Source organism: Cebus imitator, unplaced genomic scaffold (genome assembly GCF_001604975.1).
Source record: "Cebus imitator isolate Cc_AM_T3 unplaced genomic scaffold, Cebus_imitator-1.0 Scaffold18, whole genome shotgun sequence".
NCBI classification, from domain to species: Eukaryota; Metazoa; Chordata; class Mammalia; order Primates; family Cebidae; genus Cebus; species Cebus imitator.
Window position 1 is genome coordinate 19,593,963 of NW_016107333.1, and position 13,212 is coordinate 19,607,174.

Below are 13,212 nucleotides of genomic sequence, written 5' to 3' on the forward strand. Positions count from 1 at the left end.
CTCACTACAACCTCTGCCACCTGGGTTCAAGCAATTCTTCTGCCTCAGAGTCCTGAGTAGCTGGAATTACAGGCGCCTGCCATTGTGCCTGGCTAATTTTTGTATTTTTAGTAGAGACAGGGTTTCACCATGTTGGCCAGGCTGGTCTTTATCTTCTGACCTTGTGATCCATCTGCCTCGGCCTCCCAAAGTACTGGGATTACCAGGCATGTGCCACTGCGCCGGGCTTGCTTTATTCTTATTAATTAAAAAACTTCATATATTTTCACCCCGAAGTCTGGTTTATTTTTTTCTAAACTGACCATCAATACCCTGAGCTCTAGGCTTCAGAAGAAAATGGAATCGTGAAAGTGAAAAATTACACTTCTGATAGCTACAGAAAGTAAATGTACTTTCTTAACCACTTTCACCATTGCAGCTTCCAAATGAGCCAGTCTACTCTTTCTGATTGTCAGAATTTGCTTTTAACTTACTAGGTGATAAACTATCCCATGGACAGCAAAACAAAACTGTCCTTTAATATTAGCATTGTGCTTCTTTTGCTTGATAATACAATTTTACAAAAACTTTTTTTTTTTTTTTTTTTTTTTTTTGAGACAGGGTCTCTCTCTGTCACCTATACCAAAGTACAGTGGAATAATCAGTAAGGTCAGCCACTGCATTCTTGAACTCCTGGGCTCAAACAGTCCTCCCACTTCAGCCTCTTGAGTAGCTGGGACTACCAGGTACACACCATCATACAGAGTTAACTTTTTTTTTTTTTTTAAATGTAGAGGCAGGGTCTTGCTTTGTTGGTCAGGCTGATCTCAAACTCCTGTTTTCAAGTGATCCTCTCACTTTAGCATCCCAAAGTGCTGGGATTACAGGTGTGTGTCATCGTGCATGGCCTTAATTATTTGATTAACAGAAAAACGATGGACAACTACCTCCTTCAACTACTGAAATAGTTTCTAAAGGAATAAAAAAATGTTAACTTCTGCTATCAGAGACAACTGCAGATATTTTTGGTACCGTACCATGTTATGATTTGTTATGAAAAATATGAATTCTGAAGTCATATAATATTAAAAGCATTATCTTACATGGCCAAGAGATCATTGACAGATGAACATAAAAAAGTGTTTTAAAATTATTATTTGTGCTAGTGTACGGGGATTAAGCTAGAGTCAAGTGATTTACCAAATGAATAGTCTACTTTCATTACTTTCTGTTTCTAACATTTGCATTGATAACTTTGTGTAAAGCAAAAAAATTTACATAAATCTAAATTAAACTATGTTAATTTGAAATGTGGGATCAATTCTAATTATCAAGATTTGACTTCTGACTTTTTTTTTAAATCAGAGTATTAATTAAAATAGGAAAGAAGTAAGATAACAGAAAGCTTGGTTTAGCAGTTTTCTCAGATTGAAAAAATAACAGTAAAACCTCCAGGGTTAAGAATTTCAAATGAGGCTGCTACACAAAGAAGACAGACCAATAGCTTACCACTTGAACCATTTTGAGATATCTGGCATATCTTGGATCCTTGGCTACAGTTAAGATATTTTCTGCTGATACTTCACTTTCCTGTAGTCCAGAGTCTTGTGTACTGTTCTGCTGTAGAGAGTATTTTGTGTAAATCTTTAGACAATTCACAAAAAGGGTCCATCATGTTACTTAAAAGGGATGTTTCTTTTCATAATTCTAAGGCAATAAATGGCAGAAAAAATCATATCCCCAAATTTAAATCCCAATAATTTAGTTATGAGATATGTTTCCAAATATCTACAAATATTTAAATATCACTTCAGAGGAGGTTACGCTTCAATGCTATATTGGTTCCTTAAAATGCAAGTATATTCATGCAATAAAATTAAAATTCTGCTTTACTTGTCCTCAGAGTGCTGACAGAAAGCATGAATTATAGGGGGTTATACTATTTTAACAAAACTTTTAATAAAGCTAATGAAACTTATGAACTGTTTACAAATTAATAAGTTTACCGAGATAATGATGAATTGATTTCCTACGTATCTATCATCTACCTAATTGAGCCCTTTATTTATTAAATCATTTTATTCTAAGTGGACATGGCTCTTCTAACTTTTTAGAAAGCAATTTTTAGAGAATTTGTAGAACAAAATTATCTGGTTTTATACATTTCAGCTACTGATGGAACGATTAACGGTAACACTGTCTACAGAGTGGTTAAGATGAATTACTAAATATAACTTACAATAAAGAATACTGGGGAGTGGTCTTTTTAGACAAAAATGCTGTTGTTATACAGGCAGTCTTGGTACCATGTCACTGAAACTTGTGCATATCAGATCCATATCCTTGCTTAAGTGCAAAACTAGAACTGCCGGTATACAGTACTTGATTTTTCTATCAAACCAAACATTTAGAAAAAGCTTAATTTTGTGAATCTCTCTCATTATCTGTATATAAGCATTAAGAAGAATTACCTTAGCAGAAATCGATTTTATGTCTATCGTCTATGCTGAAATAGAGAAAAATAAATATCTTTCTATCTTCATAGTTGTTAGAATATGAATGTGAATTACATATTGAAGTTTTTCCTCAGATAATTCAAATATAAATTAAATCTGCCAAAAACTCCAAAGCAAATAAAACACCCAAAAATCCTTTAGGTTTCTTCTGTTACATGATATTGCTAAGTGTTACAAAAGTGAGTATATATATATTCATCTATAATATACATAAATGCAAAACTTTTAAAACACTGTTAAATAAAAAATTAAGATAATATCCAAGTATGTTTTTAAAAAAATTATGGAAATTAAACTCATATAATAGCAAAACTGTGCAAATGAGAAATATATCCTGGCCAGATATCAGCTCTCAATTGTTAACTTTTGCGTAATAACAAAGACCTCAACAAGGTTTAATTATGAAATATATTTAAATGACCCATTTAAATGACCCATGCTATTTGAATGACCCATTCAATCCTCTATCATATCTCTCAACTGTCCTTCATTTATTCTCAAATCAATCTCAGTCTCCACAACTGGGTACTCTATTGTGAATAATGATAAAATCGGAACCATGAAATTAAATTTGCCGAAAAATCAGTATGCAAAGCTTTCGTCTTTGACTCATGTATAGATTAGAAAGAGTGATAAATAATTTTTCTAAAAAGTGGATTATTCTCCTTTATCTGATAATTGAGTTGACTAGAATGTCAATGAAAACTCTGCATTAAGTAATACTTAAGCCCATTTCAAAATATTTTGTATAAAATATAAAATATATCATTTAATAATAATGAAGAAATGAGAAGTTGATTTGAATATTAAGAACATGCTGAGCAGTTATTTTATTAAACTAATCAACATAAAACATTATCACAATAATTCAAACTTTGGAAGCCAACAGAACTTGATAAACCCTCTAATTTATTTATAGAGGGTTACATGTACAATTTTTAAATAAAGCTGCCAGACATATATCAGGTTATTCTTAATTTCCAAAGCACATTAAGAAATTCAGCTGTGATTACTGGTAATCAACTTTTTGGGACATTAAACATGTGAGGACCAACACAACTGAATAAAAATTTTAAAGTACATATTATAGATGGCATTCATAATAACACCTGGAAAAATTAATAATCAAAGTTAGACAGGTACACTTAAAATTTTTATAAAAATATATGACAACACTGTCTACCACGTAACTACTAGGGAGAGTAGAAATATTTTCTTAATATTCTTTATAGATGTTTTGTTTTAGAAAGAGGATAGTCATTTAATTGAGATAATGTAAAGTTAAACTCCTCTACAACATCTGGATATTCTCTTGCACATTTTATATATTTGAGTGGCCATGATAATCAAATTTGCTATACATATATATATGCATACATACATATACATAAATATATATGCATATACATATATATGTATATATACATACACACACACACACACACACACACACACATACATAGTTTTTATTTTTTTTTTGAGATGGAGTCTTGCTTTGTCACCAGGCTGAGTGCAGTGGCACAATCTTGGCTCACTGCAACCTCTGCCTCCTAGGTTCAAGCAATTCTCCTGCCTCAGCCACCCGGGTAGCTGGGACTACAGGTGCGCGCCACCACACTCAGCTAATTTTTGTATTTTTAGTAGAGATGGGTTTCACTATGTTGGCCAGGATGGTTTCGACTCTTGATCTGTCTGTCTCAGCCTCCCAAAGTGCTGGGATTACAGGCATGAGCCATCACGCCCAGCCAAAATTTGCCATATTAAATAAATGGATGTTGAATTTTATAATATCTAATTAAGTAAATGATCATCTAATTTATTACCCAAATACATACCATATTAACATATGGCTCTTTCTACAGGGCCTCACACCACACATCATCAATATGTTTAATACATTGGGCACGGGGAGTGAGAACAGTGTAGTGCAGCGTAGTACAGTGTAGTGTAGCAGGTAAGTGCTAGGGCTCTTGGCATCAGACTGCCTGGGTTAAAATTCCAGTTCTTACATTACTTTTTGACCTTCAGCAAGTTACTTAACTTCTATATACCTCATTTGACCCATCTATAAAGTAAGATAATATAGTGCTTATATTATAGGACTGCTGTAAAGATTAAATGAAGTAGTTTACGCAAGGCACTTAGAAATGTGCATGCCCTGGTACACAGGAAGCACCCTGTACATGTTAGCTATTATCATCATTGTCAACATCATCATGATCTAAAATATATCCTGGAAAAGTACCTCCAGGTATAAAGGCAGAACTCCATTATACAAGTCTATTTGTTTTATTTGTTTATTATTATTACTTTGGTAGGCCACCATTTTGATGATTATTTTGTTTTAGATTTTAATACCTCACTGAGATACACTAGAGACTGTTCTCAAACAACAAATAATCTTTATTTTTTTGAAATAAAAAGTAATAAAAAATTTTACAGAAGCTTAAGTGAACATTAGGATCTAAGAGCCAAATATAAAGTATAGCTTTTACTAGGATTCTGATTCAAACGAATCAACTACAAAAACACACTTTTTAGACAACTGGTATTTCTAAGATCAGTAGCTCTCAAATTTCAAGAGCCTACAGATCACCTAGGGGTCTTCTTAAAATGTAGATTCTGATCAGTAGTTTTGGGGTGAAGTCTGAGATGCTTCATTCTACCAAGCTGCCGGTGATGGCCATGCAGTTGGTCCATGGGGTATACGTATTAGAGTAACAAGGGGTTAGACAATAGCAGGAATTTTTTTTTTTTTGAGACAGAGTTTTGTGCTGTCACCCAGGCTGGAGGGCAGTAGTGCAATCTCATTTCATTGCAATCTCTGACTCCTTGGCTCAAGTGATTCTCCCACCTCAGCTTCCCAAGTAGCTGGGACCACAGGTGCGCGCCACCACACCTGGCTAATTTTTGTATTTTTAGTGGAGATAGGGTTTCACCATGTTGTCCAGGCTAATCTTGAACTCCTGAGCTCAAGTGATCCACCTGCCTTGGCCTCCCAGTGTTGGGATTATAGGTGTGAGCCACTGCACTTGGCCAATTATTGTTAATTATATTGTATATGATAAAGGCATTTATATAAGAAAAATGTTACAGAAGAAAATGTCAAAACTTTTCAGAGATGCTCAAAAATTTATGCAGGGGTGAGATGACATGATGTCTGAAATTAATTTCAGCAAGTGACAAAAAAATAGATGAAGCAATTGTAACAAAATCATAACTGGTGAATGTAGGCCTATTTTTGTGTATGTTTTAAAATTTCACAATAAAATATTTTAAATGTATATTTCTTATAAGAACTTAGAAAAATTTCTAATTATTTTCAAGAAAATAATTATTTGATGATTTTTCCTAGTTTTATACAGATTGATTTTCTTTTTCATAGGCAAAGAAAGTATTAACTTCAGGAAGTCCTTCAAAATAACACAGCAAATTTGTTTTTCCCAAACTTCATTTTCTATGTTAAGGTTTTAAAATTTTACTATTAGAAGTTTTATGTTTTTATTTTTCTTCTTTCCAACCTCCTGCTTAAGACTATCAGTTTCAACCAAGAACATCTGCTCGTTTCTTAGAACTCACCTGTGGTTGCTCTGAAGTGGCTTCAGGATGTGCTCCATTTATGACACTCGTGACACTTAAAGGAGATACTTCAACTGTGACATCATCTAGGCCTGGGATAGATGACAACTGAGAAAAGAAAACTGGTGTTTAACTATAAAGATAGAACCTGCATAGATGACCACGATACGTTTCTAGGTTTGTGTATATTTAATAGCAGTCTTAAGTCTATACAAATAGGTTTATAAAATCTTGTTTTTAATTCTCCATGTCATAAACTAAAGGGGAAAGATATAAATACTTTTGAAGAACTTCTCAAAAATCTAATTTAGTTTATATAAGAAGCTATGTCATTTATATCATTTTCAAAATGTAGACAATCGTAGTGTAAGGACTGAGAGACTGGTCTTTGGAGTCAGACTGTCTAGCTTTAAGTTTTAGCTCTACCACTCACAAGCTGTGTGATCTTGTATAAATCTCTCTATGCCTCAATAATAGCACCTGTAAAGTGGAGATAAGAAAATGTACCTAGTAAAGTTGTTGTAAAAATATTTCTATTAATAATACTTCGAAAAAAAGTGCTTTGTGCAAATTTTGAGTTTGAATTATCTAGGATATGACAAAAATCTTGTCTTTACACTTTAATGTATGACACAGCTCATTCTTTTTTCTTTCTTTGAATACTCACCACTGAATTTTATTAAAATGTTTCTTGCATGCAAAAAAATGGGCATATTGTTGGCATTTCAACCTGAAATGGTTTGGCATTTCACTATGAAATAGTCAAGCATTTCAGGTTAGATCTGCAAGACCCATGCAAACCTTCTTTTCTGAGTTCATCCTGATACCAATGATACATGTTTGGCTAATTTTGGGGATGACGCTATGGCTATGGGAATAACTAAGGTTAACTTCTCCATATGGTAACTTAACGTGTCACCTTGGACTCTAACTCCATAAGAATTCCTTAAACACTAAAATAAGATACATATTCATAATAAAGAATAATTTAAAAAAACAATGGTAATAAGATCTCAAGCAGCAATATTCATTGAAAACTGTTGATTGATAACCATAGTTAGCATAGTGGCTACAGCCCAAATAGTTTCAAGTGGTTATGGCTGCTAAAAGAATATCTAAACACATTCAAGGCCAGGTTTTCAAACTAGAGAAATGTTCTAAGAGAAACACAGGTGATGAAGTCCATAAAGAGACCTAGAAAGTGCAAACTAGATATTCTGGTCATATTCAAAAGAGATACTGTTTTTTTCTTCCTAATAAATATTCATTGAATATTTCTTAGTTTTTTTTGGTAAATAGACAAAGAAAATATTAATTTCAGAAAAGTTAGTCATGAAAATACACTAGTGTCTCCATAACTATATAAACAGAAAAAAACCAAGTGAAATATATAAATATATTAAAAAATGAAACCAAACTAAATATATCACTGTCATCAAAATCTTTAAGCTTTCAATCTAAAACAGTCTCCTATTTTTCTTAGTTATCATTTGCAATTTCTGACATCAAAACTGGTATTCTTCATTAGTACTTAAGGTATCTGCAAACAGAAACATTGTCTCCAAAGTTTGCTCTGAGACATCTAAAGGTTTATATAATTATTATTGTATTATCAAATAACTAGTAAAATGATTTTGGAATTTTCTATCAAATGAAGTGAACTATATAACAGCTCAACTTGTTAACATGTTACTTGCATTATGCATTTGCCTATCTCAAACTATGTGCACATTTGAATTAATGTTTCATACTGAACACCATTTTCTTTGCAACTGTAGTAAAATTAAAAACACAACCAGTATCACTTCATAGATACAGAAGTTAAATGGAATCATTCCTAAATGCAATGAAAGTTAAGTAAGATTAAGAAAGCTGGTATATGTACAGCAAAGTTTATACTACAAATTATTCAGAAATACAAACCTTTGCATCTAAAATATTGAGAGTTGTTTCAATTTGTTGGATACGAAGTGAAAGGTCTGCCAGTTTCTGGAAAAGAAAAATTAGAGACAAAAAAATAAGAACTGATTAAAATAAACTGTTAACAATACTAAGGGCAGATTTGAAAATATGAAAACCATGGTTTAAATATTTGTCATGTTTTAATATAGTACGGTCTTACATGAGTAGGAATGAGAACACTTCTATTACCTGTATTAGAATGCTTCTCAGTTATTTTACAAAATTATATTCACTTTTAAGAGAATAACATTTTCAGTTTTAGCAAACTATCAGAGCAGTAACAATTGTTAAGACTAGAATATAAACAGCCCAGGACAGAGCCTTTTGTTTACTACTGTACCTTTAGTGTCCAGAATAATACCCTGACACTTAACAGGGGCTAAATAATTATTTGTTGATAAATGAAGAATTTTTTTCATTCAAAGACACCCTGTAACAAGGTCTGCCTTTATAAATTACTTAAATGAATAAGCATACACAATTTGTCCCAGATTTAAACATCCCTAGTTTGAAAAATAAAGGGGGATGAAATTGGAAGATTAGTAATTCATTCTGGAAAGAGTTAGAAGATAAAAAATTAGAGTATTAAAAAAAATCTACCACCAAAATGCAAGATAAACCAGCTTATCATGCTTGTTACTCTGTATAATTATCAATATACCTTATAAATTTATACCTACACAAAGAAAATAACATCATAAAATATTATCTGTAAGAACATTTACTTAAAACCTCCTAATCGTAAACATTATATTCAGTCATATAGTCCAAGAGCAGTTGGCAGATACACGAATCCTGACTGTATTCTGGGATATTTTTAAAATCCTGACTATTAAGTAGAACTTTATCATCTTGGGAAACTGTCACCTGCCCACAATTAGAGAGGGCAAAAACTGAAAGTGGCCACAGAGTAGAGAGTGTTTCTTTACAGGTCACTTATTTTTAGGTTAGCATCTTGATATCCACAAAGATATCAAGATAATCTATAAATAAAATATTAGGATCTGGTTTTCATGATATCAAAGCTAAATCTACCCTTAACTTCAGAATTCATTCACATAAAGCTTTTAAGTAAACACTAATACAGGTTTATAACATATATTATAGATGAATCCCTCTCCAAATTATAAGTGTATTCCTTAAATCATAGAAATTTAATTTTGGCAAATCTCATCAGTCTCAATTCACTAGAGAAGAAATTCTACAGCAAATGAATATGTAAAGTGAATGATAATTTCCAGCTTATTTAAAAATGGACGTAATGGTTTGAGTGAAGGAAACAGAAAAAGAAACAAAAAATTGAATTAAAAATTTTTGTGCTTTAATATAACTATGTAAATATGTACTTTTAAACAGTAATCATCAATATTGTAAATATTTGAGCATTTACCTCAGTACATATGCTACACTGTATATGCAATATATCATTTGAAATCTTACACCAAATCTATGAAGTAGGAACTATTATGCCAGTTTTAAAGATAAGAAAATTGAGACTCATACAATTAAAATAAGCTGAACTCAAACCCTCTAACTTCAGAGGCAATACACTTCATCAGATTTTTTTGAGATAATTTTACATTGTTAAGATATAATGGTAAATTCTTGGGTGTTGCATAGAATTTTTGTTATCCAAAGCTAATAAATGATCAATTCATTTCTCACTATGATGATTCTGTGCCAAGAGGAAAAGCCTTTTTCTCTTCTGATTTTGAGACGATCATTTACAAAGTGGTTCTGAACTACTGTACATGAACCAAGACGAGAGAAAAAATTCTACCTTTATTTTTATCTAATTCTAACTTAAATTTGGCATTAAAAAAAAAAGTAGTAAAAAAAAAAAATCACCATAGGCCAGGTACAATGGCTCATGCCCGTAGTCCCAGCACTTTGGAAGGCCAAGACAGGTGTATCACCTGAAGTCAGGAGTTCGAGACCAGCCTGACCAACATGGTGAAACCCCATCTCTACTAAAAATACAAAAAAATTAGCCGGGTTTGGTGGTGTGCGTCTGCGGTCCCAGCTACTTGGGAGGCTAAGGCAGGAGAATCGCTTGAACCTGAAAGGTGGAGGTTGCAGTGAGCTGAGATCATCATGCCACTGCACTCCAGTTTGGGCATCAAGTGAGACACTGTCAAAAAAAAAAAAAAATCACAGTGGTTTTAGAATCTATGACTGTCACCAATAGAAATCATAGATATTTAAAAATCACATTACAATTATTACAGTTTTCTTTATACTTCAAAATTATGGTTATTAGACATACTAAAGGATTCTATAATTTGATGCTTTAATAAAGAACCTACCAGTATAGCATAGTTTTGAATTTTTTAAAGTACATAACTGGTTTCTTTTGTAATCCTATGCATTTTATTTTATCCGCCTGAAAACACTGATTTGGTTTCACTAGACTGTCAAAGTGTCCATGGCATGATAAAGAAAGAACTATTTTTCAAAGATAATTCAGTCTAATAAATGGTTTTGTCTGTTACAACGTATTTATTGCTAGAACATACATGAATGTATACCTTTTACAGAGCCATCGTCAGTTCAAAAGGTATACCTGGGTTCATTTATGGGCTGCTCAAGTTCTTTTCTAAGATGTTTATGCTTGTGGCATTTTCCTTATATAATCCCCAGACCACTATAAAGCAGGTTTTTCAACACTGGCTATATTGACATTTATGGGTGAAATATTCTTTGTTGCAGAAGACTATCCTGTGCACTACGAGATGGGTAGCAGAATCTCTGGTCTCTATCCAGTAGAGATTAGTAGCCTACTAAATGCCCATAGCACTCCGCAGTTATTACAATAAAAACACTTCTAGACACAGCTGTATATCCCCTGGTTGAGAGCCACTGCTCTACAGTATGGATGACTATGGATATGACATAAGCAACATAATCAGTGAGAGTAGCTGTCCTCACCTCTGAAAGTTTTAGCAAGAGGAAATGGAAAAGTAACAGTCTTTCTCATCCATTTAACCTTCGTCTTTATGAAGACAAAAAACAAACTTGAAATGCTATGGTTTGGGATAACGGGAATTTACAAAGTACCTGATATTTGTCAGACAAGCTGAAAACTTGATCTATTTTTAAGGCAGTACATTTTATAAAGTCAAAATAAAAGGATAAAAGAAAGAAGGAAATATGGAGTTACTAGGTGAATATGGAAACAAAACACTGGCTTTTCATGGATGTAAAATATCTAGCTTATATATCCATTTCTCTAAAAGAGAAACAGTATTTTCAGATAATGGATCTCTTGGTATATTCCACTGTGTTGTATGTGTCCCAGAAGCCAGAAAAGGAAACAGTCAATGGTTTTAATTAGGTTGCATCTGATACTTAAGTCCAGCAGTTGTTAAAGATATAAGAGCAAATAAGGATTTAAGCAAAACATTATCTGATTAAAGGTTAAGTCCAATGGCAGGTAATAAGCATTAAAGAAACTTTTAGTTTATGTGACAATCCTCAGCACTTTTGCTTGTACTTAAAAATTTTAGAAAAAGAAATTTCAGAATATTAAAAATTATTTAAAAATTCAGTATTTAGGCATGTAATAAGTCTGAGTTTGGCCAGGGGCACCTGTAATCCTAGCACTTTGGGAGGCCGAGGCAGGGAGATGGCTTGAGCTCAGGAGTTCAAGATCAGCCTGGGCAGCATAGTGAAACGCTGTCTTTACAAAAAATACAGAAAATTAGCCAGGTGTGGTGGCACGCATCTATAGTTCCAGCTATTTGGGGCACTGAGGCAGGAGGTTTAGGCTGCAGTGAACTAAGATCACTCCACTACACTTCAGCCTGGGTGACAAAGTAAGACCCTGTCTCAAAAAAACAATAAAAAGTTTAAATGAAAATACATTCTGGCCTGGTGCAGTGGTTCATGCCTATAATTCCAGCACTTGGGAGGCCAAGGCTGAGGCATGACTTGAGCCCAAGAGTTGGATACCAGCCTAGATAATGTAGTAAGATGCCATCTTTAACACACACCCACATATATATATAGCGGAGTGTGGTGGCACATGCCTGTAATCCTAGCTTCTAGGAGGCTGAGGTGGGAGGATCACTTGAGCCCAGGAAGTTGAGGGTGACTTGAGCTGTGATCATGCCACTGCCCTGCGGCCCGGGGGTTAGAGCAATACCCTGTCTCTGAAAAAAAAAAAAAAAAAAAAAAAGAAACTACATTATGAAAAAAACATAGTAACACATCTGACACGTCTGTTTACAAAGTACCTCTGACTTTAAGGTTCACTATAAGGTTAAATGCTCAGGTTTTACCTGAAATATGCATAGATCTTACATTGCTTCCTGCCAACCCCTCAAAATTTGCAGTCCCAATGGATGACGATAAGATCCTGCTGACTAAAGCAAGAATAAAAATGCTCACTGGGGATTTGTGAAGGAAGAGGAGATGACCCTAAGTACCCCTGTAACTTGGGTCTGATTCTACTATTTTCTCTGTCATCTAATCTCTCTTCTACTCTGGTGCCAATCAATAGAAGAGTTACAAAAGTAGCCTAATAGGCAAAAAGTGTTTCAAAAGTTGAGTTCTTCACAGAATGCAGTTTATACTCTTCTCTTTAGTGAAGAACTCTAAAAACAGTGTCACTGATGAGGAAAGAGGCCTAGCAATTTGTTTCAAACTTAATTCTGGCTTGAGCGTTTATCTCTGACTGAAGTTGCTTAAGTTTGGATTTGGTTCAAACCAGACCCTGTGGGGGGTGGAAGAAGTTTCCTTTTTCCTCCCAGTTCACTTTCAGTGTAAAACTAACAGCTGAGATTCCTCTTTTGTTGAGCGAAACAGTCAGTTTGGTTCTTGTTTAAGGCTTTAAATAAACAAAGACTAGAGGCCATTAACAAAAAAACATTTCAAAACACTGAAGTGACTTTAACTTGGGAGAAAATGGCACTTCACATTTGAATACACATATCCTTGGAATTTACATCAAAAAATATATTACATCAAACAGACATGGCATAGCAAAGAAGTGAATATGAATCTAAAAATAGATTTTAATATAGCTATAAGAAGGTACTGGTACTGTACTCTCTCACTCGAAAACTATATAAACATGCTTCTTAATCAGATAAGGCAGTGCAATGTAAGACAGTAATGAGATATTGACTTTTCCAGTTAAAAAATCAGTTGGAATCCAGTTCTGCTACATTCTGTG

The 13,212-nt window shown here is 33.5% G+C and overlaps 1 protein-coding gene across 2 annotated transcripts in view; it reads right to left on the reverse strand.

Annotated features, from left to right (window-relative positions):
- Positions 1 to 13,212, reverse strand: part of WASHC3 (WASH complex subunit 3) — a 49,715-nt gene that overhangs the window by 27,022 nt on the left and 9,481 nt on the right. The window contains exons 3-5 of one of the 2 annotated variants that reach the window (XM_017516779.1): positions 7,998 to 8,063; positions 6,075 to 6,182; positions 1,489 to 1,596 (exon numbers count right to left, since the gene is read on the reverse strand). In XM_017516779.1, coding sequence (XP_017372268.1) covers positions 1,489 to 1,596; positions 6,075 to 6,182; positions 7,998 to 8,063 — 282 coding nt within the window. Of the gene's footprint in view, positions 1 to 1,488; positions 1,600 to 6,074; positions 6,183 to 7,997; positions 8,064 to 13,212 lie in introns of both variants that reach the window. The other variant, XM_017516770.1, reaches the window with a different exon arrangement.